This window comes from Neomonachus schauinslandi, chromosome X (assembly GCF_002201575.2).
Source record: "Neomonachus schauinslandi chromosome X, ASM220157v2, whole genome shotgun sequence".
Taxonomy (NCBI): Eukaryota; Metazoa; Chordata; class Mammalia; order Carnivora; family Phocidae; genus Neomonachus; species Neomonachus schauinslandi.
Window position 1 is genome coordinate 106340282 of NC_058419.1, and position 22939 is coordinate 106363220.

Consider the following 22939-nt stretch of genomic DNA (forward strand, 5'->3'; position numbering starts at 1 on the left):
CATTACCTTTGGGATTTAAGATTTTAACAAATGAATTTAGGGGGACACACTCAGACCATAGCACCCACAGAATCAAACTCTTGGGCAGTGAGACCCAGGTATCTTTATATTTAGCAAGCTCCTTAGGTGACTCTGATACTCCTTAAACTTTTTGAGCCAGCCACGTGGTTGATGGTGTTTGGGTAACATAAACTACTACAATGTTGTCTTTATTGTATTCTATCCTATACAGGTCTATACAACATCTCAGGAAGTATGTATAGGAGATGTATAGGCATATACATGTGTATCTAGAGACATACTAGTCTCTTAATTATATATATGTTGTTGAAATGTGCCTACAGATAAATATTATTGTAAATCATAGTAAACATTAACTGAGCATCTGTATGTTTTAGGCACTGTTCATTCATTCAATAAATACTTGTTAAGAGCCCTCTATGGGCCATCAGAAAATCAAACAAAAGTCCCTGTCTTCAGGGAGCATATATTTTTGTAGAAGGACATCAGCAGTAAAATTCAATAAGACAGTTACATGATGAGGAGTGCCATGGCAAGAAGTAAAATGGGAAAGGGATGGCAACCACCAGGGATGGGGGCCAAATGGCAATTTCAGTAGGATGGCTGGGAAGCCTCGAGGGAGGAGAGGAAGTGAGCTCTGTGGATATTTGGAGCACAACTGTTCCAGGTTTGGGGAATAGGAGGTGCCAAGTCCTGACCTGAGCAGGAGCATTCTTGGTGGCTTCAGGAAACGGCATGAAGGCCAAGGGCTGGGATGCAAGGAGGCACTGTCCGAGAGGCAAAGGGTGGGCTGAGGCGTGGGTCTTGTGGGGGCCTGTGGGCCAGTGGAATTGTTTCACTTTTACTCTGAGGGAGACAGGAAGGGTTCTGAGCCCAAGAACGACAATCAGACAGGTTTTAAGGGGATGATTCTGGCCAATAGGCAGAGGTTGCTGGGGGCGGGCAAGGCAGAAACAAGAGCCGAGTTAGGAGGCCACGGCAGTAATCCGTGGGGGGAGAAGGTGGGCGGGCTGGTGAGCGGTGGAGGTGGTGAGTACACTGTGGCTTGCAGGGGCGCTGAAGGCGGGGGCGGGGGGGGGCAGGTCTGCGGATGGTTTGGAGGTGGAGTGAGTGAGGGCTGCCCCAGGAGGTTTTCCAAGGACGCTGGCTGTAGCCGTTGGCTGTGCTCACTCTGTGGCTAGATTTGGTTCTGGATGTGGGTCATCCTTCGGTTCCAAGAAAATAATTGTATTTTTGTTTTTAAAACATATGTTGAACACTTAAATTTTGTAAATTTTATTGTGTGTACATAAAACCTCTTATGGAGCAGTCAGGGCAGTCTGGCTGTAGTCCGACCTTCACCAGGATATTGGTAAACAGGGACTGGACCCACAGTGACACTTCTTCCTGACATGTAGGAAAGCTGCCTTTCCTGAAAACAAATATATTCTGGACAGAATAATGAATAATATTTCTTGTTCAGTTTATTTCAAAGCACACTTATGTAAATCCTCTAAAAATTCTTTCTAAAGTTGATAGTGGATGATATTAACCCCCATTTGGAGATTCAGGAACCTGAGATCTAGGAAGGATAAGACATGTTACAAGGATGAATTCTGCTAGATCAGATCTTTTATTTTATGACTTCCTCCTCTTGATTGTGTGGTCTGATGTGTAGTGACTGGACCTCAATACGGGGAACAGAAGTGTGTGTGTGTGTGCGCGCGCGTGCACGCGCGTGCTCCCACACACGGATGCACGTGCGCGTATGCCCATGCACACATGCATGCAAAGGAATCACACTTGGGTTACTAAGTACAATGATCCAGCAAGGGAATTGGAATTGATTGTTCAAACCTTCTAAAATTCAGGCCTCCTGCTTCTTTTCTTTTTCCCTCTTCCCTCTTTCTCTGGTCATTTGGCCATTTTTTTTTTTTCCGAATAGTAATTTTTACTGAATGGTGGGATAGAAAAATAAAAGATGCAGAAAGCACATTAGGTAGTGTGGAGAATAATTTTAATAAAAGTTGCAGCAGAGAATGAAGTCAAAATTAGCACTAAAATGGAATTCTCGATTGCTGATGGATTTCAGCTTGCTTTGCTTTCCTGATGCTTTGTTCCTGTAAAAAAAACAAGTTTGATTACATCATGTACCAAGTAAGGCTGAGCTCCTTTTGTTTTGCTGAACAAGCCCTGATGTCCCAGGATGGCTGCGAGCAGGGCCTGGGCCAGGTAGCAGCCTTTCATGTCTATGTCTGTTTCAGTTTGCAGTGATGACCTCACCCACAAATTCAAAGGTTTCACTGTGATGAACGAAGCAGAGAGATATGAAGCTCTCAGACACTGTCGCTATGTGGATGAAGTCATTAGAGATGCTCCGTGGACACTCACTCCAGAGTTTCTGGAAAAACACAAGGTACTTACTCTTCCATGTTCTCTAAGTAGAAGAATTAGAGTCTGGTTCTACAGCCTACATGCAGAAAGCCCAGAGGCTTCTACTCTCTGAAAGAGGTGACTTGAGGAACTGTCATGTGGTGTCACTTGATACAGCACCTGTCTTCTGCCCAGGCCTGGGGACTGATGTCCTCTCACTTCCTCACTGTGGGTGCTAGAGCTAGGCCACCCACGTCCAAGTGCGCCTCTACCCCTTCCTACCTGTGGGACCTTGAGCAAGATATTGAACCCACTTACCTAAATTGTAAACTCAGGTGATGTTAGTACTTCTCCCATGGGGGGCTGTTTTGAGAATCTAATGAGATAATGTAAGTAAAACCCTTTGAACACTGTGTGGCCCATAGCCAGAGCTCCAAAATGTCATTGTCATTACCACCACCATCATCATTATTGATGCTTGTATATTCACAGGCATCCTTTTTCAAGGAACAAATGAATATGCATTATATCCAGAAGGGCACAGGTCAGCCTTTAAGGAAAGAACTTTATATCTGTGATTTTGTGACCCTGAGACTCCTACTGATCCAAGATTTTTATTAGTTGAAAACACGAGAAATTCTTTTGATCTGCATGAAATTATGTGCTTTGTGTCTCCTTACCAGCTCCACATTAGGAGCTATTCTTTCCTTCTTTAGCCATACCAAAAAAAAAAAAAAAAAAAAACCCCACAAAATAAAGCTGTTCTAAGAGTTTTCTTTTCTATTTTTAAATTCCCAATGCAGAAGAGAAGAGAGAACACTGATAAATGTGCATGGGTAATAGCAGAGGAGATAATCTCCCAGCAAGAATAAAAAGCAAAAGGAGAAACTACAATATGATTTACTTCCAGCAATCGCTAACGCATTTTTACTGAACATCTATTGTATATTCAGCTTGTGCCAGGCATGATGGGGGTACTGACGATGGTAGCGGTGGCCGCGATTTATTATTCACCATGTGCCAGGCACTGTGCTGAGGGCTTTGCTCCTACATGAATCGCATTCAATCTCACGGCCACCCCGAGACTTTGTCGTCGTCGTCGTTGTTGTTATATACTGGAGAGGAGGAGGAACTAAGTTTGAGTACTAATAATGGATTGAATAATAACACTGAGTGTTTACTGTGCACTGGTTATCATTTTTAGCACTTTTCCATCACGACATCATTTAATCCAGCGATTCTCAACTGGGCTTGAATTTGCCCTCAAGGGACACTTGGCAGTGTCTGGAAACTTTTGGTTGTCGCAGCTAGAGGGGTGCTACTGGCATCTAGTGGGTAAAGGCCAGGGCACCCCCCCAAGAACAATCCACCTCAAGGTGTCACAAGTGCTAAGGTTCAGAAATACTAATTTAAGGATTAAATTTATGACTTCTCTAGCTAGTAAGCGGTGGGGCAGGCAGATGGGACTCCTGCTGTAAACTACCTCTCCAGGTGGAGTCAAGCCTCGTCACAAAGGGCTGCAAAAGCCAGGCAGCAAGTTTAGATTTGATGGAGTAGGAGGCAGGGAGCTAGGGGAGATCAGCAGGAAGGATGACACGGAAGAAACCCGGTTAAGAAGGACCTGCCCCCCACGTGACAGAGGGGTGGTTTGGAAAGGAGACAGGCTGCAGTTGGAAGCAGTAGTCCAGGTCACCGGGCCCTGGGTTTCCTGTAGCAGCCGCGGAGAGGACCTGCTGGGCACGCGTGCACGCAGGGACGTTCCCATGCGCACGCGCACACTCACACAGCCCAGGGGGCCTTGGGACCTTTGTGCCTGGAGACTAAAGGAAGTAGGGAAAGAAGGCCAATTCCAAGGTGTTTGGGGCCTAGGTACACCAGGAAAGTGGAGGTGCCTCTGGGAGGGGACACCAGTTTTCAGGCTGAATTAAATATCGAAAAGGTTGATTTTAAAATGATGCCAAAGGGTGACTTGGGGCAAATCTGACAAGTTTTCTAGTTTCGGCAGCCTTCTGTCCCAACGGAAACAGTAGTATGGGCCCCTCTTGCCTAGCAAGGTGGTTAGGGAGATCAAATAAGAAAAAAGTTGTGAATTCATTTTTACCACAGAAAACCTGGCTTAAGTGTGAGGGCCTGTTGCCATCAGTGGGACAGGAAATGGAGGTTTGGCTTCCTCATCATAGCAAGGCTGATTAAAATCTGAAGCATGAATGAATTCTCTAAGGAGAAAGTTTAAAGGCAGAAGGACAGAAGGCCTAGAAAGCCTACTGTCAGAGGAAAGAGAGGGACCAGTGAAGGAGACCAACCAATCTAGTTCCCTTTATCTCCCGGAAATGGAGACAGTTGGCAGTACCTTTCAGTCAAGGATTCAAATGCACATTATAAACTGCTTATTTCAGCTGCTTTATTACGACTACTTTATTCCAAAAGGCATTTGCACACTGGGATGTCTGGGTAGCTCAGTTGGTTAAGCGTCTGCCTTCGGCTCAGGTCATGATCCCAGGGTCCTGGGATGGAGTCTCACATCAGGCTCCTTGCTCAGTGGGGAGCCTGCTTCTCCCTCTGCATTCTCTGTCTCTCTGATAAATAAAATCTTTTTTAAAAAAGAGGTTTTTTAAAAAAAAAAAGGCATATGCGGGCGCCTGGGTGGCTCAGTTGGTTAGGCGACTGCCTTCGGCTCAGGTCATGATCCTGGAGTCCCGGGATCGAGTCCCGCATCGGGCTCCTTGCTCAGCAGGGGGTCTGCTTCTCCCTCTGACCCTCCCCCATCTCATGTGCTCTCTCTCATTCTCTCTCTCAAATAAATAAATAAAATCTTTAAAAAAAAAAAAAGGCATATGCACATCCATCCCACTGGTGACATCACTCTTCTCATCACTCTTTTCTCTCTCCAACAGATTGACTTTGTGGCCCATGATGACATTCCCTACTCTTCTGCTGGTTCTGATGATGTTTACAAGCATATAAAGGAAGCAGGTGAGTTCCCCTGTGCTCACCTGTCCACTGCATTATGACCATCAGGTTTAATAAGAGACTTCTGCCCTAGTCTTGTAGCATATACATGGAAGGCACTGGAATTTCAGACGTCTGCAACATAGCCTTTACAAGCTTCTGTTGACATGTGCTAAGTCTCAGTCATAGGAAAGACACCACTTAGGTATTTATAGAAGAGTTAACTCGAGCACCAAAGTACTCTGCCATACCACAGGTATACCAACTTCTAGTGTGTGGCTCAATTTTAGGGCTCATCAGACTAAAATCATAGGACCCTATTATTTAAAGGGCGATCGTTTTCCTCATTCACATTTAGGTCCTCAGAATGAAATTATGTTATACTTCCAAGAAAGTTCCTTCCAGAAGCCAGATAACTGGGTAATTAACAATCTGGACTCCTTGTCTCCAAAGTCAGTCCTGCCATCTGTCATCCTGTCACACGATAGTTACAGCCTCAGGTACCACATGCAGAAGCAAAAAAAAAAAAAGGGTAAATATTTGGGAAATCAGGTAGAATATTTCCTTCCCCAAACTGTTAAGCACTGTCATGGAGGGCAGATGTGGTGCCTGAGCTTTGGAAGTTGTCCCAGCTGTCACTAAGCATTTCTTTGAAGGTCGAAGACTAGTCTGCCCCAGGGAGTTACTGGGGGGCTGGAAAGAGGCGGGTTTCCTTCCATTGCAGACTCCCTGCGGTTCATTCCTTTGCCAAGTTCTCTGTTCCTATTCCTTTGCCACTGAGGACTTGAGGGAAATCACTGTTGGGCATCATAACAGATCTGTGGTTTCCAGCCTCAGGGGAATTCTTGATGTTCCTTGATAACATTTGCCTTCCTGCCTTGATGTACCTCTAACTCCTTGCGCCCTCGCCCCCTCCCCTGCATCCTGAGGAAAAGGGGTAGGTTTTCTGTCCTAGACTGACTTTTTTTTTTTTTTTTTAAGATTTTATTTATTTATTTGACAGAGAGATAGAGCTCAAGAAGGCAGAGTGACAGGCAGAGGCAGAGGGAGAAGCAGATTCCCCACTGAGCAGGGAGCCCGATGTGGGACTCGATCCCAGGACCCTAAGATCATGACCTGAGCCGAAGGCAGATGCTTAACTGACTGAGCCACCCAGGCGCCCCCCTGGCTGACTTCTTTACCTGAATCCACCTCCTCCCTTCCTTGAAGCCTGTCTGCTTTATTCTTGCTCTCTCTGTGTGCAAGGTTCTCACTCTCCAGCAGTTTCTTCTCAGCTTACTATTGTTTGAGAGTCTACAAAAACAAAACAAAATCCTTCTTCTGCCCTCCCTCTCCCTTCTCCAGTCCCATCCTTGTTGCGTCATCCCTTGCCAGCACCTCGCAGGCTCACCTCCCTGTCATTCCTCACCTATCTGTGCTCTGACTTCTGTCCTATCCTCCCTCCGTTCCCTGATGACCTTCGGACCACCCAATCCAGTGGCTTCTTTGCTGTCCTCCTCTGGACAGAACAACCCTGCTGACCACTCTCCTCTCCTATGTGCTTTTGTCTTCTTCTTTCTGGGACACTTCTGGGACCTTCTCTTTCCCTTCGGTCTCTCTCACCACTCCTGGGTTTTGTGATTGGGTCTTTGTCCCTTGGCCCTGCACAGCCTCTCAGTCTTGTTAGCCTGGTCTCTGCATCGCCTTGCTAGGCCCTAAACTCCAGACACATGGAGTCCGTCCTGGTGCCCAGACGCACCCCCACTTAGCGTCTTGGCTCCAGCTCTTCTCTGGGCTGGACATGCCCTTCCTCGGAGCTTCCACGCCTATTCCATGCCCAGTTGAGGAGCTAGCCCTTGACATGCCCTCTCTTCCGGGTGCATAATTCAGCACTATCCTCCCCCAACCCTCCTCAGATACTCTTTGCAAATGGATCTTATTTTCAGCTCCCTTTTGATGGCATCCTGATAGTGTGGTGTGTGTGTGTGTGTGTGTGTGTGTGTATCCCTAGCTAGAATGAAGTGCCATGGTCTCTGCCATGTCTCATCCATCTTCACATCCCCAGCATAGTCCTGGTGCATGTGTAGAGCTCATTCAGTGCTGGCTAAGCAAGAGGGTGCTTTTAATGGAGTATGATGGGGAGTCAGCTTAGGATGGAGGTCTTTTGTCTGCAAAGGCTCTTCCCACTCTGCAAGGAGTAGAGCTGCTTACCTAGATAATTTGGGCACACACTCTGTCTTGTAGAGTTTTTCAAATTACTTAGATTAAGGGGCGGTTTGGGGGTAATTATATCGACCTTTGCATCTAATCTGTTTGCTTTTTGTTGGTATCATGGCCCCTGAGTCCTTCACCAGTTGTTGGCTACCTGCGCTAAATTACTCCAAGCCACCATAGCCTCAAAAATTCTCAGGGAAAGATAGAAGTGTTTGCCATTTGACTTGTTTCAAAAGTGGCTGTGATCTGAATGAAAGATCTTTAAAATTATATCTGTGAATTTGCATTTCTCTCACTTTATCTTACAAAAGGCAAGAGAATATAAATCACAAATTATAGGTGCTTTGGGGGCAGATGTATAATGGGAAAATAGTCTCTGCTATACACTCACTGCCCAACACTTGTTATTTTCCTGAGCTGAGGTTTTCAATGTCACAGGGTTTCCTGTAATCACCTAAGAATTAAAATAGTCATTGCTAGGATTTTTTAAATTCTCAGCCTCCCCAGCTTCTGTCCATTTGGATTATTTAAAAAGACAGATGGGGCAAAGGTAATTACTTCTATCTTCTTATAGGGTTACGTGGTTTTCCTGACCCTAAAAATGGAGGTATCCAAGATGGAGGGAGGCGGCATAGTAGCCTGAATTCCTTAGGCTCTCCATCCACCCTCCTTCATCAGACTACCTTCCATAAACTTCCCATAAGCCTACTGCTGCCTGAGAATCTTGGGCAAGGAAGAGTTTCAGGAAAGGATGGGCTGGAATTGGTATTTTAGCTGAAAGGTAGGTGCACAAGTAGATTTTTAATGGCTCGGTTGGTTTTCTGCTGTTTTGTTTTCTATCATACGCCTCTTCGATAGGCACTGTAGATGCATCCATGCATACCTTCCTCCAGTCATTAAACCATTATCTGGCATGTCCAGACACTCTAGTCTTGTGAGTTACCATTGGCTTTACTGAGAGAGCTCAAGAAGGCGAATATACCCATCGTACCGGAGCTGCCCCCATCAGAGTTGTCTTCTCCTGTTCCTGGGACCACTGGAAACCGCCCCCCCACAACATGTTGGTCCCACCATCCCTCCCCTTCAACCTGCTGCCACCACAGCCTTTTCCCAGGACTTAGACCTTCAGACTCTTAAGGGAGGATGGGTTCCTGAGGGTCACAAACCCAGGCTCCTAGGCCCTCCGTGGCATCACTGCCAGCTCCTGGTAGAACTGGTACTTGAACATACCCCATGATGGGGGAGCTCCTACCTCCCAAGGTGGCACATTTCCATCTTTGGATGGTGTTGCCCCTCACTGGTGAACCCGTGAGTTACCTGAGTGTGTTCAACAAGCCAGGAACTATTGGAGGGAAGATGGGATGCAACTGTGAATAAGACATAGCCCTCACCCAGTGGAGAGAGCAGAGACAGACATAAGTAGTTACATCACAATATATTTTTAAAGATTTTCTTTATTTATTTGACAGAGAGAGAGAGACAGCGAGAGAGGGAACACAAGCAGGGAGAATGGGAGAGGGAGAAGCAGGCTTCCAGGTGAGCAGGGAGCCCGATGCGGGGCTCGATCCCAGGACCCCGGGATCAGGACCTGAGCCGAAGGCAGACCTTAACAACTGAGCCACCCAGGCGCCCAGTTACATCACAGTATTGTAAGCCTCTGGAGGGGTATGTTCTATAGGCCGGGGAGGCCTGTCCAAAGGTGGGAGTGTATGAAGAAGTACAGCGTGTTTGGAGAAAACCAACGTTCATCTAGTATAGGGTGTGGAGAGGTGAGAGCAGAGATGGAGATTGGCAGAATGGGGCCGTTTAGATTGAAGTCTCTATGTCACATGAAGCCAGATGCCACTCAGCATCCGGGAAGTGCCATGAGCAGGTCTCTTGTGGGGGAAGGGTCAACTGGGTAGGCAGCCAGGAGTCGCTTCTGTAGCTGAACTGACTTAGGAGCCCCCATTTCCATAGATGACAGGAAAAACCACACCTGAAGCTTACAACAATTCAGACCCTTCTAGGTTTGCCCTGGGACTATGTAGAGTCAACTCTTAGCCTTTTTCTCCTGGGGTGATCTACAATTCTGGGGCCTCTGTATTGGCCCGGCATGGAGTGGGGGACTGGTTCTTGCTGATCTTTCGTTGTGTGATATCAAACCTGCTCTGCCCTCATCTATGGCTTTCAGGCCTCCGTCATAGCCTCCTGACGCTTCTCAACACATCCCTCCCCACCTCCCCTCTGGCCCCCTCTTGCCACAGCCTCTGCTGCAAGATCCCTTCCCTCTGCTACTGGCGTCCCACCCAGCGGTCATGCTGATTCCAAATCTCCGCTACCTCCAGTGTTCCCCCAGAGGGCCCCTGAGAACTTTAAAAATGTCCTCCATAATCTACTGGAGGGCTGTCGGGGGAGCCATGTCAGTTCCTGGAGGTAAACAGGGTATGAGCCCCTGTGCTCTGCCCCTCCCCATTTTAGAGAGAGAGAGAATCTTAAGCAGGCTCCATGCCCAGTGGGGAGCCTGATGCGGGGCTCAATCCCACAACCCTGAGATCATGACCTGAGCTGAAATCAAGAGTCGGACGCTTAACCGACTGAGCCCCCCAGGCACCCCCCTCTGTGCTCTGGGCTGTCTAATGGGATCTCTTACCTGTCCCTGCCCCTGGGGTGTGACTCTGAGTCTGGGCAAAGGATAGGTCCTGCTCACATTCTCTCACTTCTGCTGTGCCCCTCCTTATTCCTCTCTGGATTCTTTCCCCTCAGTGCAAGGAGGGGTTTTTCTTCTGCTTGGAGGGCAGGAAGCTGCCACTTGGGTAATTTCATGTTTTCCCCACTCCAAGGCTTACAGGAAAATATTCTATACTCTGAGTCCACTCAGCCTCTGGTTCTTCATAATTAAAGGGACACTTCTGGGATTTAGAAAACCCTTTTTGTAGTCCTCAAAGTGTGGCTCTTTGAAGTGAAAGCCTTAGCTTTGATAACTATTCTTTCTGAAATGAGCCTTCAAAAGAGCCAGTTTGAGAAGTCAAAAGCTGAATGTAGTGTCCTGTATTCTCAGCTACATTTACTTTCCCCTGAGGTGATGGATGTCTCCACGTCAGTGGGAATGGGGCCTCAGGACAGACATCATCCCCAGAAATGAAAACGACATTGGATAATATTTCAGAAAATTATTTTGTTATCTATAATATACTTAGCCTCCCCGATGGTGTTTTTGTTGGTTCAAACCCCTTCAGGGCAGCTGGGGAAGCTCCATGCTACCCCCAGCAGGGCTGGTGGTCAGGTCTATACCATGTTCTCAGAAAGGCCTCCTTCCCTCAGTGGTCAGGAGCATTGGGTGAGAATGGAAGGCCTGACATTCTCAGATCCCAATCTTGTTTGTAAGGAGTTCCAAGAAAGGAAACCCCACACTTGGAAACCTTCAGACTTGGAAGGCTGCTGAGGAACATGGCAGGAGTAGGAGGGGAGAAGGAAGGGAGATGGCTTATGGCATGGAGTGATGGTTACCTTTCTAAGTCTTTGTAAGATCTGAGCTGTGAGCCAGCTGTTCCTTCCCTAAAATTGCCATGAAGGACCTGGTATAGACCAGTGCTTGTCAAATGTAAATGTGACTGTGGATCCCTACATGATCTTGCTTTCCTTCTCTTTCCCTTCCTCTCCCCTCCCTTCCCCTCCTGTACAGTTAACATGCAGTTAGTTTATTAGTTTCAGGTGTACAATATAGTGATTCAACAGTTCTATACATGACTCAGTGCTCATCATTATAAGTGTACTCTTAATCCCCTTCACCTATTTCCCCCATCCCTCACTACCTCCCCTCTGGTAACTATCTAATTGTTCTCTATAGTTAAGTCTATTTCTTGGTTTGTCTTTTTTTCTTTGTTCATTTGTTTGTTAAATTCCACATATGAATGAAATAATATGGTATTTGTCTTTCTCTGACTTATTTCACCTGGCATAATACCCTCTAGATCCTTCCATGTTGTTGCAAATGGCAAGATTTCATTCTTTTTTATAGCTGAGTAGTATTCCATTGTACATATATACCACATCTTCATCCGTTCATCTATCAGTGGACACTTGGGCTGCTTCTATATCTTGGCTATTGTAAACAATGCTGCAATAAACATCGGGGTGCATATATCGTTCTTAATTTTTTGTATTCTTTGGGTAAACACCCAGTAATACTCTTACTGGATCCTCTGGTAATTCTATTTTTAATATTTTGAGGAACCTCCATAGTCTTTTCCACGGTGGCTGAACCAGTTTGCTTTCATACCAAGAGTATACGAGCGTTCCTTTTTCTTCACATCCTCACCTCAACACCTGCTGTTTGTTCTGTCTTCGATTGTATCCATTCTGACCGGGTGAGCTGATATCTCAGTGTAGTTTTGATTTGCATTTCCCTCATGACAAGTGATATTGAACATCTTTTCATGTGTCTTTCGGTCATCTGTATGTCATCTTCATGTCTTCTGCCTGTTTTTTGGTGTTGAGTTGTATAAGTGCTTTATGTATTTTGGATACTAACCCCTTATGGGATATGTCATTTGCATATATCTGCTCACATTCAGTAGGTTGTCTGTCTTTTTGTTTTGTTGGTTGTTTCCTTCATGGTCAGAAGCTTTTTATTTTGATGTAGTCCCAATAGTTTATTTTTGCTTTTGTTTTCCTTGTCTTAGGAGACATACTGCAGGATCTTTTTAAATGCAGATTTGGGTTCATTAGGTCTGGTGGGACCTAAGATCCCCATTTCTTTTTTTTTTAAATATTTTATTTATTTATTTGACAGAGAGCGTGAGCGAGAGAGGGAACACAAGCAGGGGGAACAGGAGGCAGAGGGAGAGGGAGAAGCAGACTCCCTGCTGAGCAAGGAGCCCGATATGGGACTTGATCTCAGGACCCTGGGACCATGACCTGAGCCGAAGGCAGACGCTTAACCGACTGAGCCACGCAGGTGCCCCTAAGATCCCCATTTCTAGCTCCTGGGTTGGTAGGTACTGCAAGTCCACAGAGCTCACTTAGAGTAGCAAGAATCTAGACCAGGTATCTGGTTCACCCAGGGTGAATGGAATCAGCGTTTCCTGGGGGGACGGTTTCTCAGCTACCTTGACGAGTAAAAACATGCATTCGGTGGTGGTTTTATTTCTGGGCGAGTAGCCTCTAGTGAGCTAAGAAAAAGTTGCTTTCCCGATTTTAAGGTATAGGCACAGGTCCAATATTTTCCTAACTCAAAGCAATCCAGCACCCTATTGTTGCATAACAAATTACTCCCACAGTTAGTGGCTTAAAAGAGCCACTTTATTTTGCTAGTGTTTTTGTAGGGCGGGATTTCAGCAAAGGCTTGGCTGGGTGGTTCTTGCTAGGGGGTCTCTCAAATGGCTGTACTCAGCTGTTGACTGGGGCCGCCATCATCTGAAGCCCCAGTTGGGCTGGGGGTCCCAGATGGTGCCCTTGCATCTGGCTTGCAGTGCGAGCTCCGCGGGGGCGGGGGAGACGACACTGCAGCGCCTACCTGTGGCCTCTCCGTGTTGCATGGGGTTCTGAAAGCGTGGAAGCTGCGTTACAAGGGTGTGCGTCCTGGGAGGAGGCATTTGGAGAGTTAGCAATCTTGACAGAAGCCTCAAGGCTTTTTGCGCCCTAGCCTTGGAAGTGCCGCAGTGTCGCTAATACCACATTCTCTTTGTTACGCGAGCAAGTCATCCCAGGGGACGGGGATTGTACCCGTCTTCAATCGGCCCCGACTCGCATCTTCAGATTGAACAGTCCGGTGGTATTCTCCTTGCCCCGGCAGCACAGGCGGAAGACCACGTGTGACTCTTCATCTGCGCAGGTCCCTTGATCTGCTCTGCTGATGGCTCAGCAAGGGACAGCCACGGCAGAGGCCAGGGCATTCATCCTGAGAGAAAGATGCTCAGAAATGGCCTAAGCACACGCACTGGGCTTTTGCACTCTAATTCAGGTCTCTTTTAAAAGTCAAAGTCACTTTAAATGAAGCCAGAGATATCGAGGGCATGAATCAAACTTCACAGCGTGCTCTGCTTTGCTTGTCAGAAGTACATGTCCAAACCGTCCAGCAGAGCTGGACGAAAGGACGGTGCGCAAATGAAGTAGACTGTCAGGTCCACGGTCCTCATCCTCCTGCCACTAGGGCCTACTACCACCGAGAGGCTCCTTCATTAACATGTGTTTGGCTGTGGCTTAAAATAGCTCCAGAAGCAAACACTGCAATTCGGAAAAGCATGACAAAAAGGTTCTCTGAGCGCGCTCATTACTGAATATTTTTAGCAGAGCACTAATTAGGACTTGGAGGAAGCCCGGTGCCTCATTATGTCAGCAGAGGGCTCGGCTTCTTTCAGAGACCTACCTCCCCACCAGCCAAAGCAAGTTTGTCCCCGCCCACAACTTCCAGTCACTCAGCCACGGAGACCTCACTCTGTGGCTTCACGGAAAGGGTGAGTTCATGTCACCAGTGCCTAAGTGACTTGCTGAAATCTGCTAGTAGCTGGAGGATCTTCTGGACATTTCACCAGGCAGCAGGGGTGTGGGAAAAGTACCTGCCTGCTGAAAGGTGGGACACAGTGCTCACTAGAAAGCTCCGTGCTGCCCCCACCGAGGTGAGGATGTTTTCTCAGCCCCCCGGCTTGGGACCACTCAGCGTTCCCCGACCCACCAGGGCCCCCTGCCCAGCTGGCCCGGTTGGGTGTGGTCTAGGTACAGGTGTTGGGATGTTCGCACCCTCTGCCTGCGCTTTGGTCTTCTGTGTTCGAGTCCATATTCTCAGAAGGTGATAGGAGTAGTTTCGGACCTAGTGGTAAAGGCCAGCTCTGAGCCACAGAACATTCGAAAGCAGATGCTTTGTCTCACACACGGGCAGTGGCAACCTGCTGCTGCTCCATGTGCGGCAGACACCGGGGGCCCGCTCAGGGCGCCACCCCAGAGGGGGCCGCCACACGGACAAGCCCATCGAGGACTAACGAATGACAACTGGATTGGGAAAGGCACTTAGAGTCAATAGTCCTCTTACAGTGCCCGCTTGCCACCCGGGGCTGAGAATCTAGAGGAGAATAATGCAGGAGCAGTTCCTTCCCTCATGCAGCTTATTGTCAAGTGGGGAAGGCAGGTACTGAAGAAGCTGTTTTATAAAGACCTTGGAATAGTTGAAGGAAAAGAGCAGTGGACTATGGGAGGGAATAAGAAGCCAGAAGAACCGGCCCAGGGGTTGAGAGATTTCTTTGAGGAAGTGACGCTAAAGGTGAAACCCAATGAATGACCAAGAGTTAGCCAGGTAGAGAGTGTGTTTGTGGCAGAGGGAGGGGAGGGGGCCTGCCCTCTCAGGACGCTGAAGTCCAGTGTGGTGGGTCTCAGGCAGGCTCAGTTTGTTGCCCAGCTCCAGAGAATCCAATGAGAATGGGGCCCCTTACAGTGGTGGAGCCCAGGGGCCTTGGCTTAGGCAGTGAGGTTGGGGAGCAGGTCTGCAATGAGACTGGAGAGTGTGCAGGGAAGGGGTGAAGCAAGCCGCTGCAGAGCCCAGGTACGGATTTGGATCTGAATCCTGAGGACCGTAGAAAGCCAGTGAAAGATGTTGGGCAGCCCTCTGATTTCTGTTTTGAAAGACTGTTCTGTGGCTCCTGCTATGTGTAGACAGGGTTGAGGGAACAAAAATCAACATGGCTGGAGACTCTTGATATAACCCTTGAACTAGATGGTGTTAGATGGCTTTAGGTGGAGGATGGAGAAAAGCGGGTGAATCGGGGAGCTTTTTAGGAAGTAGACTGGTGAGTGGAAGGAGATTGATTGGACATGGGGAGTGAGGGAGAAGGAAGTGGCACAGATGAGCCCAAGGTCATCTTGTCCGGTCGCCTCATTTCTCAGTTTTGGACACTGAGGTTAAGTAACTTCTGAGATGTGAGTCTTGCCCAAGTCTCCAAACTGAGAACCCAGCACCCTTGTCCCTAGGCCCTGTCTCTCATGCCGTCCCACCCCTGATATCTCTGAGTGGCCATAATCATACTGGGTAGAAATACCTCAATTGCCAACATGTCGTCTCAGTTGACGACAAGTGTAAGTATTAACCACATTCTTGCCTTGATAACACCTGTGACCTCTTTATAACCCCCGTATTGGTGCACCCAAATGCAGCTTTGAGGACGTTAAGGAAGGTCTATTAGAACTTGGCATCCTTGGTGCTTATTTTTACTCAGTCTCACATGTTCTAGATGAAAGGGTCCTGAGTGATGAAACCACCATCCAGAGTAGACTTTTGTGAGGGAGATAAAATCATCTAGCATCCCAAGGGCATGTCTTCAAATGGGAGATGACAAAATAGTACCTTTTGCGTCTTTTCCTCAACCGCATGTGAAGCAGACTTCCTTAGGGAAGCAGAGGACTTGCCTGCCACGCTGGTGACTCTCTAGTCACTTATTCATTTAATTTGCATTTATCGAGCCCCTTCCATGTGCCAGAAAAAGGCACTGAGCTGAGGGCTGGCCGTCGAGGCATGATCTCTACTTTGAAAATGGTCCCTTTTGACAAGGAGACAGGTATTTAAAATGCGTTTGTTAATGGAAGACACGTTTGTGTCCTCGAGGTTGTGGCTTCTGCTTGGTGATGTTGGGAAGGACTTGCCAGAGACAACACCTTGAAGCTGGGCCCTGCAGGAGGAGGGGAAGGCTGCAGCTGGTGTGGGCGGGGAAGGGGGATCCGAGGCAGAAAAGAAGGCCGTGGCCCGAACGAATGCCAGGAGCGCCCAGGGCCCAGGGCAAGGGCGGCGGGCAGGCAGGAAGCGCACGGAGCTGAGCCCAGCGCAGCCAGCTGGCGCCACATGCAGAAGCCGCACTCACACACCTGGGAGCCGCCACTCTGTCCTGGAAACGAGAGCTCTTGCGGAAAATGGGGCAGCTGAGACCATCTCACTTTTTTTTCCTCTTTATCTCCTCTTTACGCTTTGAACAGGAATGTTTGTTCCAACTCAGAGAACGGAAGGCATCTCAACATCAGACATCATCACCAGAATCGTCCGTGACTATGATGTTTATGCCCGACGCAACCTCCAGAGAGGGTACACAGCCAAGGAGCTAAATGTCAGCTTTATAAATGTAAGTGTGCCCCCTTCCCCCTGCCCGTGTCCTCCGACGACCACCACACACGCCAGCACTGCCCCCATTTGTTGAGTGCTTGCTGTATGCCTCACAGTGTTCTTTTGTTTGTTTTAATTTAAGTTCCAGTGCCACGCAGTCCACATAACGACCTGGTGATGTATTATCCCCATTTTACAGATGGAGAAACCAGTGTCCAAAGGGCTAACATAAGTCAACCAAAGCCTATGGTAGTGAGCTCCACGTTTTATAAAGGAGCTGCCTCCCTTCCTCTTGCTCCAACCTCCATCTTGGAGAGTTCGCAGACTTAACTGAAGGGTGTTTGGGAGATCTGCCGTCCTGAAAGGCAAGCATCGTCGTCTGCTCAAAGGGAAGGCAGGCAGGCAGAGGCAATGAAAAGCTAAACCCAGAGAAAATGAGTTTAAAATTTTTTTCATTTTATTAAGGCCTTACAGATGCTCATTAGAAACCTTAATAGCCATTTCTTTTTATTGTCCAGAGAAATTACAGCTGCTTAAATAAAGCCTAAAGTCTTTGGCTTCTTTCTGCATTTGTGCTGTATTGTTCCCACAGACCTGCTGTTAGTTTAACAATAGAGCAACTGTTAAAACAATCTTTAAAACAAGCAAAACAGGCTGTTACAAAGCTAAGAGGGCAGTCCCCCTCTAGTCCACCAGCTAGAGGTGATGTTAGTGCGTCTGGACAACTGTATTTGCCTGGACCCCGAGGAGGTGACAAAGTTGATTAAAACAGGAACCCTTCATCCATACGGAATTTCAATCCCCCCCAGTAGGTTTTCAAAGAGTGATTTTTCTACAAAACTAGATGCTTATGATTATGTGCAGCTATAACTATCCAGCAGCTTAACCACACCGATCCTCGGTGCCTTCTAGATGATGAGGGGCTTATTAATTGTCCACCAGTGGTTATTCCGTGGCTTCACACAAGTCGGGCAACAAAACAGAAAATGTTGGGTTCAAGTGGCACCAGAACAAGTGGCTGAAAAGAATTCCATCAAAGTGATTATTTGGTATCTTATAGAGAATAAAGCCCTGGTTATTTCAATAATTTAAACTGTCTGTTCTTTTATTTTTTTATTTATTTATTTATTTTTTTTAAAGATTTTATTTATTTATTTGAGACAGAGAGAATGAGAGAGACAGAGAGCACATGAGAGGGGGGAGGGTCAGAGGGAGAAGCAGGCTCCCCGCCGAGCAGGGAGCCCGATGCGGGACTCGATCCCGGGACTCCAGGATCATGACCTGAGCCGAAGGCAGTCGCTTAACCAACTGAGCCACCCAGGCGCCCCTAAACTGTCTGTTCTTTTAAATTGAATCCAGTCAGCTATCCAAGCATGTTAAACCATTTCCAAAAGTTATCGCTCGTTCTCCTCTAACGGCCTTTAGCTAAGCCGCTTAGCTCAAGAAACCGTGTAGTCAACCTGGACATGCTCGCTGCCTTTCTGTGCCAACAGGCTGGCTGCCACTCACAGAGAGGGTCAAATGTGCTGGATGGGCACGTCGATGAAGCACAGAGTCTCAGAGGAGGCAGGAACTTGCCAGTGGCCAGTCACCCAGTCCAAGTCCCGCCGCTTAGACACGAGTGACACTGTGCTCAGAGGGGGCCTGGCCGAGGCCCCTCAGGCAGAGTGGAGGGGGCGGCTGGTGGCTCTGGCCCGGGCTGGCCCTGACAGCAGCGTGTTACCCGGAGCCCACACCCCACCCTGAGGCTGCAGTCCAGTTTGGAAGGTCTGAATGCCCCAGTTTTGCAATATTTCAGGTGTCTCAAAAAAAATTCTGAGATAGGAACTTCAGTCCCGTGTAGCGAAGAAAAAACCTTATTGCCCTGTGAGGAGAAAATATATCATGACTTCATGGAGGGGAAGACCCTCCATCTCACGTAATTTTGGTGGTTTGATAGCACTCTCATCAGGTAACACGAGGAAAGGCTTACGCTGCTTCATCGTAATCAAACAGCCAACACACACTGCACTTTTACTTTTAAAATGCCAGGCTTTGTGCCAGGCACTTCACGTGCACAATCTGACCTAATTGTTACAGCAACTTGATGGGGTAGGGATGATAATTATCCCCATTTTACAGAGGAAGAAACTGAGGTTTAGAGGTGGCCCGTGACTTGCCCAACATACAAGGCCTTTCAGGCACACGGGAACAGCATTGCTGCATAAGGGCTATAAGGAGGACAAAAATCTCAGTCCAGAGAAGCTATCAGGACAAAATCTGTCTTCATCACCAAGGAAATGGATGCAGTTCAGTTAGCTTAATGGAAAATATCATTACAATGAAAATTACAGTGTCACACATGGCTTTTAAGGCCCAGCCAGTGGCCGACTTCAACCAGTACTGGCTTTAACAATGTCCCAGTAAAACCGAGAACTCGGGTGGCTTCTGAGTGACCATTCTATGGACAACTCATACTTTTGTCTACATCCCAGGAGAATTGGGGGGGGGGGGCGTTGTCCAATAGCTACCTGTAATAAACAGTAAATATGTATTTTTGGTTCTTATATAAGTGACTTCAACTCTGATGTTTACAACAAAGAGAATATTAAAATCACTTGTATTTCATTTTACATATCCAAGTAGACTCATGACAAATGGACTTTTCTTACAAGAGATGTGCCTTCCCGTCAATCTAGCCCTTGGAAATAGCAATATCCTGACTCTTCAGGTTAAGAACAAACACAAGTTGAATATAAAGTGACCATTAATGTGAATGACTGGTCTCTCTCATGCCCTCTGGGATAAATCTCTTTTTTCTCTTTTCATTTTTGACCAGGAAAAGAAGTACCGCTTCCAAAACCAGGTAGACAAGATGAAGGAAAAGGTCAAGAATGTGGAGGAAAGGTCAAAGGAATTTGTCAACAGAGTGGAAGAAAAGAGTCATGATCTAATTCAGAAGTGGGAAGAGAAGTCGAGGGAATTCATTGGCAACTTCCTAGAGCTGTTTGGGCCTGACGGCGCATGGGTATGTAATTATTTCACTTGGCCCTGCAGTGATGGGCATTTTTGCTCTCTCTTCATTTTCATGGATCCACTCAAGGGTGTCCCTTATCTCAGTCCAACGTGGGCATCAGCCTGAGTAGCTTCAAGTCCATGTCATTTATTTAGTTTCGGCTTTATCCCTCAATAAGGCACCCAGTAGCACCCAAAGCCAGTTCTGCTGTTTCTATTTCTTGTCCATACCTTGAAGCCATTAGGTAATTGTTGAATGTCTGTTACTGCGGAGGTTGGTTCTTTAGCTCATCGTAGTCTTTCAGTTGGAAATGAAGCAAAGCTTGCGGGTGAGAGTCAAGTGGGTCAGTGGTGTCATGGTATTTGTGTTGTGAGATAAAGCTAATGGGCTCTTGGATCCACTAGGGGAGAAGAGGGCAAAAGAAACCCAGCTGCCTTGGTCAGCTTTTTGGTCAGGTCCATTGCATGTGAGAGAGAGAGAAAGAAGAGGTAGGATTTTGCCCTGCATCTGTGGCTGTCATGCCCCGATTTTCCCGTTTTCCCATGGTATATAGGTGTTGGGATAAAGTGCGCAAGTCTTAGGGAACTGAGACCATGATCTAAATCTTAAAACAGAGCAAGTGTAGAGGGTCTCATCTAAATTCTGTAGACAATTCTGAGTGGAAGCTATGAAAAGAGAAAAGAAATTTCTGGAAACCACCTCATACTCCATTGGTATTTCTATTGTGCATGTACTTCGAGAGTAAAGAAGCAGTATTGTCAAAGCATTAATGAGGGTTCTATCAAAGAGATCTTTTAAAGCTAGCCTTCCTTTTTAAAACCAAACGAAGTGACTCCATTTGATTTCCTTGATTTTAAGTAGCCTAGATTTTCTATTATGACATGAGAAATCTCTAACAAAATCCACTTTGGCTTAATTATTTTATTGATGGGTTGTCACTGCTGCCTCTGCTCATTTGAGCTGGTTCATTATAGGATTATCTAAAAGTAAAACACTCAATTAGTAATAGAAAAAGAACAATGTTTGAGAAGTTGGAAGAGATGCTTTGCTTCAAGTCTAGTGGCCTCTAAATGATTATAGAGGTGGGTGTTGTAGGCCAATCAGGTCCTACTGGCTGAGTCTGAGAGGGGTAGAGGGTTTGCAAGGGGCTGCTTGAGCTTTCAATGACTTTTAGAAAGAGCTAGCGATAGTGGAGGAGCCAAGTGCTGGGTTCCTTTTCACTCGCCATGTGGGCCTGTTCAAGTTTTCGGCTCAAATCAGTTTAATTCATGGGCCATTTATTCATGTGCTTGTATATGCACAGTGCTAGGAAGAACGTGAAGAGAAGGTGCAGAACTTGGTCTCTGGGATTCCATGGCATCTATAACAAAGTGTAGAATTTCCCATTAGTTTAGTGTGTACTTTAATAGTTCACATTTTCACAACCTATGTTCAGGGGCTGGACAAACAGCTAGTGGTTTGTTTGTTTTTTAAATGAAACCATGTGGGTATTCACTTCCTTATAGGGATTCAGAAATGTGTCTCTGGTATTGTAACTCAAGGGGGTGGATATTTTCTCCACTTGGAGTGAGCATAGGCAGGGAAGGAAGAGAATGTCTAGGATTTATAGATTTTAGTTGTTTCAGGCTCCCAGTGAAGGTGAAATAGTAGCTGGAATTGTTCTAGAGGAGTCTGGTGACAGCTAGCTGTGGTGATTTTTAAGAAATGAAACCCAGCTTCGAGTCTGGAGGTTTTTCTTTTTAAAACTTGCTATTAGTGTCAAAACTGTTATTAACATTAATTTACCATATCAGCCAGACTTAGACATTGCTTTTTTTCTGTTGACATTAAAAGTACAGGAATAGTTACAAGGATGTTAAACGCCAAGATAAGTAATTTGCTTTTCATGAATATGCTATTATTATAATAATTCTTTATTTGTGGATTTGGGACTAGAACTCATTTCTTAAAATAGAGGATCTGCATTACCTGCAAATACAGTACTGTTACAAATAACCCCAACTTGGAGAAGTACAAAATAGAAGGATTTAAAGTACAGAACTTGGTATGACAGAATTGGTATGTGGCTCTGTATGTAGCTTTTTATAGTGGGTATTCCATAAATGTGTCTGGCTTGAATAGATGCATGGGTGCGGGAGAGAGACCTATTCACAGAACCTTCTAGCGTCTGCAATGATGAGGTTTAATCCTCTGAATTTAGCTCTATATCATATATTTAGTTTGATACAGATATATACCCTTAGCCTTTTATTGCTTATGGTGCTTGGTACAACTTGGGCTTTGGATCAAATTCAGTTGGCAGAATGGGTTTGCTGCTAGGCCTTCCACAACATTCTAAAATTTCTTTCCAGGAGGGCATGACCTCTCGTTTGCCATGTGCACACCACTGCCCACTGTGACTCCCTGCCACCTCCTCCAGCCTGACCTTTCTGCTGCCAACCTGGACGCAGCAGTTGTGTTTGCTCCATACAGTAGAGTCTTACTTTCTCCCCAAGGGACCTCATGCTTGCTGTGAAGAACTGTGATCAAAAATCCACATCCTTCCATTCCAGCAGAGTGCAAAGTGGTGGTGATGACCATGTTGTTACAGTTTAGAAGTTGTATAGCAGGTTAAAACTTTTGCAAAGCCTTTTTATATCTACTCTACCCATTTTAACCAAACAATAAAAGGAGTATTGTAGCTGTGTTCTAGATAAAGTAACAAAGGCCTAGGAAAACTATGAAACTTTCGGAGGTTGGAGGTACTGGGATGGAGGCTGGGCCCAAGCCTCTTTCTCCTGACCAGCATTGTATCACCCACCATAGGACTGTCCCTTGGAGGCAGTCACTTTCCCTCACCCCGCTTGGGTTAGGGTACGGCAGTGTGGAGAAACAGATGTACCCAAACTGCTCTAAGGCTATGTGACAAAGCCTGTTGCCAAAATGCCACTTCAGGCTGGCTCATCTAGATTCGGGAGAGGTAGTGTCAGCTTTCCTCTTAAGCAGAAATCATGGTGTCCCTGGTGATATTATCTATTGGCGAGTAACAAATTACCCCCAAATTAGTGACTTAAAAACAACAAATATTACTTCACACAGTTTCTGCAAGTCAGGAAGCAGCTTAGCTGGGTGGTTATCATTCAGGGTCTGTCATGATGTTGCAGTCGAGAGGTCAGCTGGGGCTGGAGGATCCTCTTCCGCATCTTGTGACTGGGAACGAGGTACCCCAATTCCTCCCCACGTTGGGCCTTTGCACAGGCTGCCCCAGTGTCTTCATGACAAAGAAGCTGGCTTCCCCCTGAATAAGTGATAGAGCATTCAAGAGAAAAGCTATAGTCTTTTAAGACTAATATCTGAAGTGACAATCCCTTTATGCCATATTGTAGTGG

General features: G+C 46.6%; 1 protein-coding gene across 1 annotated transcript in view; it reads left to right on the plus strand.

Moving 5' to 3' along the window:
• The window catches only part of PCYT1B (phosphate cytidylyltransferase 1B, choline), a 109519-nt gene that overhangs the window by 57532 nt on the left and 29048 nt on the right, over positions 1 to 22939 (plus strand). The window contains exons 4-7 of the mRNA XM_021705676.1: positions 2265 to 2416; positions 5268 to 5346; positions 16453 to 16595; positions 19395 to 19583. Of these exons, the coding sequence (XP_021561351.1) occupies positions 2265 to 2416; positions 5268 to 5346; positions 16453 to 16595; positions 19395 to 19583 (563 nt within the window). The remainder of the gene's footprint in view (positions 1 to 2264; positions 2417 to 5267; positions 5347 to 16452; positions 16596 to 19394; positions 19584 to 22939) is intronic.